The following is a 6,803-nucleotide window of genomic DNA, read 5'->3' as shown; positions in this document are numbered from 1 at the left end:
TATTTGAGATAAGAAATCAGGCTAACTCTTTTTCTTTTCTTTTTTTTACATTTTTGTTACAAAAGTATAAAACAAAAAAAACATTCTTTCTAAGTCTAATGAAGATTATTCAGTTAATAAAAATTAATTGAAAATTGCGATTCGAATGTTCGAATCGACCGCGTTGTTAACCTAACCTAAACGACTGCGAGAGCTTTTTTTTCCACCCCCCGAGATTCGCGAGAACGTTAACTTGTCGCGGATTATTTCGGCATGCCAAGAAACGAGAGCGAAAAAGACTTACCTTCGATGTTGATCTTCTCGTGTCAGTCCTCTCGACGAGCAGCGTCCGGTATGCATCCGACGACGTTCCTCAGCCACATCGTCCCGGAACCCCTCCGGTCGTGACGCAACTGCATCACTTTTTGGGAATATCAACGACCTCCTCGGGAACGACGTCCACGATCGCGTACGGCCGCGACATGATGTTCTCGTTGTTCACAAGCCCGAAATCCGGACCCCGAAACCGTCCATTCGCGCCTACCGACCAGTAGTCACAGATTTTAAACGAGCAACATACGCACACGAAGTAGGATTTCGTGTCCGTGTGCGTTCGCCAGCCTCGGCCGGCGTCGGCTGCTAAAAGAGTGCAGACGTATATATCTGACTGTCTCTCTAAAACTACAGTCGACGTCGTGGTATCCTCGATACTAACCAAAGCTATAACAAATAAATGAAAAAAATTAAATTGTAGAAATTTAAATAATTATTTAGAAAAAAGAGATTATACGCGCCTCTGATTTTTTAATTAAATACCACAGAATTAAATTTTAAAACCGGCAACGATAAAAAAAAATTGATCCTTACCAGTGGGTTGCTCTACTGATGCTCGATGCCTTTCCTAGGTCCTCCTCCTCCTCTCAGTTCTGGCCACTTCAACGGAAATCCCAGGCTGGTGCTTTTTCGACGAAGGTCGTTCTCTGGATTTTCATCTGAAACAAAAAAAGTTCTAATTGATTAGCAAAAATGACGAAAGTTATACATGCTGCGTTACAAGTAATTACATCATTATGTAGTCACGCGGCACGTACGTCGCTCACTCTCACCCCTTCCCCCCGGCTACCTGTCCGTCACTCTCTCTCTCACAATTTAACGCGTTATAAAAAAATTTATATGCTAAGTATTAATTTTTTTAGCAATAATGTAAAAGTGCTGTGTTCTGTTTTCTGTAGTCGACATACGTATAAGAGCACCTCAGCGACAGTATCATCTGTCGACGTACTACCCGAGAAACGTCACAACGCGACGAACTTACGAAAACCTTCCACACGAGCGCGCGTTGATCACTTGTATCTCGCCCTAGCGATCTCCCTTCTGAAAGTTCTTCCCCTCCTAAAGTTTATCAGATGTAATTCGTATTTTGTAATTGAAACGTGCCTACGTTTGTCGCTTCGATAATGAATTTGGCGCGATCCACGTCGGCTCTGTCGCACATTTTATACAATCTTACTTAAATCGCGTGTATTATAGCGAAGTGGCATAGCCGCGCCAATAAAGGAGTATGTTGTCAATGACGGGATCAGCGACGATTACACTCGTAGGATAGACGGATTTCATCGTCGTTCTGGCTATGTTGTATTTGGTATGTATGTCTGATCTCTAGACGCAATACTGACTCACCATGGAACACGTACTTTTAATATTTTTATTATAAATTACTCATACTTATTGTACTTATTGTTGTTATAATTACGACTATTATTTACAACGCTATCGCTTTTCTACTAATGTAATGTACTGTTCAACATAAGACGCTAACGATAATTGATTTGTAATGGAATAAATTTTGCAATTTGCATCATATATTGTTTTGTTTTAGGTAAATAAAGAATGGGTTGCGTTAATAGTACAGCAGATGTCAATGATCTGCATCCTAACATCTTTCAAGTAATGAATATAGACGACGATGGTAACTTTGTCTCGCCTGGACGTTTGGAAGTCACAGAGGCAGACATTACTTTACATCAGCGCGGCAAACAGCCAATTAAATGGCCATTGCGGTGTTTGCGACGATACGGATATGATTTGGAGGGACTTTTCAGTTTTGAATCAGGCAGACGCTGCTCCACAGGTCCTGGTATATACGCTTTTAAATGTCGAAGAGCTGAAGAATTGTTTAACCTTGTTCAAACAAAACTTCAGGTTAATATCAATCAGGTTAGTAGTAATATGAACTTTTACTCAATTACAACTAGCTTATTATAAATAAATTTATTATCGATATTGATGTTTAAAAGTATAAAGACAAAATTTATAAAAAACACTTTCTTGTCATTAATAGGTAGGTAATAATGATACACTGTCCAGAGACCTACCAATTCCGTCACATCCTGCTACATCAGTAGCAAATATGGCGATTCAAATGGAGGCTAATTACTTGGATCCAATATCATCTAGAAGTAACAATCGTATGAGCTCTAGAGTTCCTCATAGTCAACAGAATGGTATCGCAAGAATAAGTAGCGTTGAAAATTGCTCTATATCACTTCATGGAAATTTGGTATCACCATCAACACCTTCTATACTACCACCACCACCACCGATTTCTCAGCCTCATCCGTCCTCTCTGTATGTTAATGACGAAGTCTTGTCATCTCTTTCTGTTGTAATGGAGCGCAACAATAACAAAAGCCTTGAAAGAACAGTACAAAGGTATTACATCGATTTATAATCTATGAATGTAACTATGAATTAATAACGTAAAATGCACATTGAATATTACATGATTTCTGTATTATTATAGATCACCACAAAATACTTCTGCGATTAATGACGCGACATCCGTCAGTGAATCTGTAGAAACGGAATTGATACCCATACAGTGTACCACGGAAATAAGCAGTTACGACGCAACATCATTACCAACTACAGCACCATACATGAACATAAACATTTGCAGCGAATCCAAGCCAATCTCTCCAACGCACAATACTTCCGAAATAAATCAGCTTAAGGAAGAAAGTAACGACGTAGACAGAACCGAACATGCATATATAAATGTAAATCTTGGACAAGAACACACAAAAAACATTGCCATCAGAGTGCGTCCGCCTCCGTTGCCCGTTTTACAATCGGATGTGGAAGAAAATTCTAAGCATTGTTACGCTAATTTAGAAGCGAGCGAAATTGAAAAGCTAAGGAAGAGATTTTCTGGCACATCGGTAGCTGAGAAATCACCTTTAGCACCCTCCACGCCAACGGGATGCCTAACCAGGGAAGTAAATTATGCAGTTTTAGATTTGGATAAGAAAGACGCATCCCTGAGCATGTCCAACAATGCGGTGAATATTGTTCCCACTCCCCCCGAGTCTCCGAACAAGCCGCAACAAGGTTACGCTACAATAGACTTTAACAAAACGGCTGCTCTCTCGCATTCCGTTAATCCCAACAATGTAAATGATAACGAAGGCTGCAGAAAAACTCGACATAATTCTACAATAAGCGACCTGGTAACTCCATGCAGGCACAATTCTGTAAGTGATTAAATAAGCAAGTAGCATATTTTATAGATTATATCGCATAATGACGTTCGTATAACGACTGTCTATCGTGTTCTTCACTCTAGAAAAAAAGTATAAACGAACCCAAAACAGTTGGAAAAGATTTTCAAATTTAATTTTAGTCGTGAGCTTCTGAAACTCATTAAAATCGTTTAATTACGCGTTAAGACTTCCAAAGTTTCTTAGTATATTGGAAACTACATAGTAGTTGATATATACCATGAGATATTCTAGTGTATGAATTTGTACAAGTTTTCAGTGCATTTTATCAGAGCAACAGTATTCATATATAGTAAGTCTTTTTTCCAAGTCAGAATAAGGCAGCATAGAGAAAATGTTTTTATATGATAAATGTATAGATAAGTTTTTAGTACTTCATGCAGGCAGATTTTTTACATTTAGCATTTTACAAGACAACTTGGAGGAATTGGAAGCTAAAGTGCCCTAATCTTTTTCTGTACATACGTATAGTAGAAATTATGTGGCTCAAGTGATTGTGACACACAAAATATGGCATAATATAAAGAAAGTATGATATAAGTTATCGCTGATAATGAGACTCAGAAGTTTTTAATAATTGCTCTATCATATTTATTAGTTATTATATTTATCGAGAAAACTAATAACGACAAAATGTAAGTTTAATATAAATATTTATATAACTGGAGTAATCACTTAAAACAAAATTATGAATGGCACGTATTCATTTAGATTTGATATGTGTGGCATTAATAATGAATAATATTAAAGACAGTGTCAAAGCTGTTGTTAATTAAAGTGAAATGCAGGACTTTGTTAAGTCCTGAAAATTATATATATTTCCATTTATTTTATGAGAACGAACGAGAGACAAAGAAAGAGTTCATACGCGAAAGTTACACAAACGATATTTTTCTTTTAATTATTCTTAACGCGGTAATAAAATTACAATACATCCAAGATGTAAATAATCAGAAATTCTTTTTACAAATAAGTTCATGCACGTTGTTGTCTAATATATTTATAATCGTTATAACAAATTGAATTTAAACCAAATATATTTATGTTACCAAAAATGTAATCTAAGAAAAACATAGATATAGTTGCATTAAGTAATTAGATAAATTTACTTATCAGTCATAATATATTTTCTGACCTATATGTGCATACATAAGGTTACTTTTAAGCAACAGAAAGAATTTAGGCTCATCCAATTTATTGAAAATAAACAAAAATCTTTTTCTTATTCAAATAACGAAATACAAAAAAAAGCACTGTTTTTAATTTACTTGTGACAAGTGAGTGTAATACTCATATTATTCGTAAAAGTAAATATTTGTATAAATAAATATATATTATTTGAATGCCTATATAAGTAAAAAGTTAGTTAAACGATCGAATAAATTCTTATTCGAATAACGAATTGAACAAAAATTTATTTAACATGATGTTCATCTTTAATATATATTGCATAGTGTTACGCATTATATATTATATGGAAAATTGTGTATAATATCTATATGCTTTAAAATTAGACAAACGTCAATATAGGAAACGTACAATGAATAAGAATGTGCAATGCTTGGCATAGATACAAGACTTTAATTCTATATTATTATTATACGACCACACAAAGTCGAACGCGCAAAGACTTGCTAACAAAATTTTATTTCCAAGTTAATGAATATATTAATTTTACTTATCAATTTGACGTCCTTAATTTGACAAACATATAATAATTGAATCGCGTTCTCGTCCGTGTGGAATATCGGGCCTTCGTCCGGCACGCATCCATCGTTTTGTTATAAAGATATAATTTAATTAATAATTTATTACCTATATATTCAATATTAATTTTAAAAACATTTACATACCTTGTTTTTTAGAAACTCGGGCCTCCAATTTTTTAATTTTTTTTTTAATCCGCAATTTCTTCCTTTTTTCTATGTGCGACTCATTTGGCTGAATTTTTTGCGGATTTTTCCGTAGATTAATTTTATGTTTTTAGTTTTACAAGCATATATCGCAATATTGTTATTGGTCTATAATTTTGAATTATTGTTCATATGTTAAATAGCATAAATTCGTATATCTACATTTAAAAACGTATAATTATGTATCCAAAGAATATATTTTAAGATTACATATCGTTTAAAATATTTTAAGTTATATATAGATTATGCAAAATGTGTAATAAGAACTTTTGTTATAACATTTCTAGAACCATGCAATCTGGAAATCCATAGTTTGTTTCCTTGTGCCAGAGTTATCTATTACAATTAATAATTTTATAAGTTTAAGGATTAAAAATATTTTTTTTTACTATAATTAAAGACTGTTTTAATGAAAGAAAGTGTTATTGAAAGAAACGAGCGTGTGCGAACATTTCTGTAGAATGTATTATCTATTTTACGAATGCAAGTAGAATGTGCCAAAAAAAAGAAAAAAAAAAGGAAGCATACATCCGTTTTGTATTAATATTCAGAGCTTAAAAATATAGTTTAAGCTTTTTTGTGCTACGATGCAAGTGTTCTTAAGATGAATACCGAAATAAATACCAACAGTGACAACGTCATCACATCAACCTTAAATATGCAATATAACAGCCTGTATTATAGACACATACATCGAATTGAATTTTTATCGAAATGTGTGCGTTTGTAAGTGAATATATGTATAGATATATGTATCACTCATATATGCCATACTATACGTGCGTACCTTAACTACAAGTAATAATATGATAAGAGCTTTCTATTAGTAGGCCACTAAAAGTTGGAAAAGTTAAAAACGTGTTTCAATTCTTGTGTAACAATATTACGTATGTGCCTATCATTTCTTTTCACTTTTACAAATCCGTGATAATTGTAATTATTTGTGAAAATATGTTTAAATGCTAATCTGTTAAAGGTTCGCAAATTGGTATCTATGGATGGTATCTATGCCATCGATTTTAACTCATAATGGCAAATATTGTCGTAATTTTTTTTTTATACGTAACTACAGTGCAAAGCGAAATTTACGATTGATTAGATTTATTAAAATTTTACGTCTGTGAAACATGTTTTATAATAGATGCATAATGAAAGATAACTATAACTCTACCGAAGGAAATCTGTAGTTTATACATTTGTTTTTAGTTTCTGTTCCAATGCATGTGATGGAAAGAAACCTATATGAAATATAGAAGACACATCGATTTTTATAGTGTCTTCTAAACGTTTTAATCTGTAAAAATATAAATTACATTATTGTACGATTATTATATATTTATTTCAGAATTCT

The 6,803-nt window shown here is 33.5% G+C and overlaps 2 protein-coding genes across 4 annotated transcripts in view; one reads left to right on the top strand and one right to left on the bottom strand.

Moving 5' to 3' along the window:
* Window positions 1–1,220, bottom strand: part of LOC139101883 (choline/ethanolamine transporter flvcr2b) — a 38,687-nt gene extending 37,467 nt beyond the window's left edge. For 2 of the 3 annotated variants that reach the window (XM_070655381.1, XM_070655389.1), the window contains exons 1-3: window positions 1,044–1,220; window positions 847–971; window positions 284–699 (exon numbers count right to left, since the gene is read on the bottom strand). The gene's annotated coding sequence lies outside the window, so the exon portion shown is untranslated. Of the gene's footprint in view, window positions 1–283; window positions 972–1,043 lie in introns of all 3 variants that reach the window. The other variant, XM_070655382.1, reaches the window with a different exon arrangement.
* Window positions 1,221–1,353: 133 nt separating this feature from the next.
* Window positions 1,354–5,977, top strand: LOC139101877 (fibroblast growth factor receptor substrate 2). Its single transcript, XM_070655372.1, has 4 exons — window positions 1,354–1,621; window positions 1,859–2,196; window positions 2,321–2,691; window positions 2,783–5,977. Exons 2-4 carry the CDS (start codon window positions 1,870–1,872, stop codon window positions 3,522–3,524), a joined length of 1,440 nt encoding a protein of 479 aa, XP_070511473.1. The 5' UTR covers window positions 1,354–1,621; window positions 1,859–1,869; the 3' UTR covers window positions 3,525–5,977.
* The last annotated feature ends 826 nt before the right edge of the window (window positions 5,978–6,803 follow it).

Source organism: Cardiocondyla obscurior, linkage group LG04, assembly GCF_019399895.1.
Source record: "Cardiocondyla obscurior isolate alpha-2009 linkage group LG04, Cobs3.1, whole genome shotgun sequence".
Lineage (NCBI taxonomy): Eukaryota > Metazoa > Arthropoda > Insecta > Hymenoptera > Formicidae > Cardiocondyla > Cardiocondyla obscurior.
This window is presented reverse-complemented; position numbering and strand designations above follow the sequence as displayed.

Coding starts and splice junctions, on each gene's coding strand:
- LOC139101877 (XM_070655372.1), top strand. CDS start 1,870: ATGGGTTGCGTTAATAGTACAGCAGATGTCAATGATCTGCATCCTAAC. Junction 2,197..2,320: donor TTCAGGTTAATATCAATCAG/GTTAGTAGTAAT, acceptor TGTCATTAATAG/GTAGGTAATAATGATACACT. Junction 2,692..2,782: donor CTTGAAAGAACAGTACAAAG/GTATTACATCGA, acceptor GTATTATTATAG/ATCACCACAAAATACTTCTG.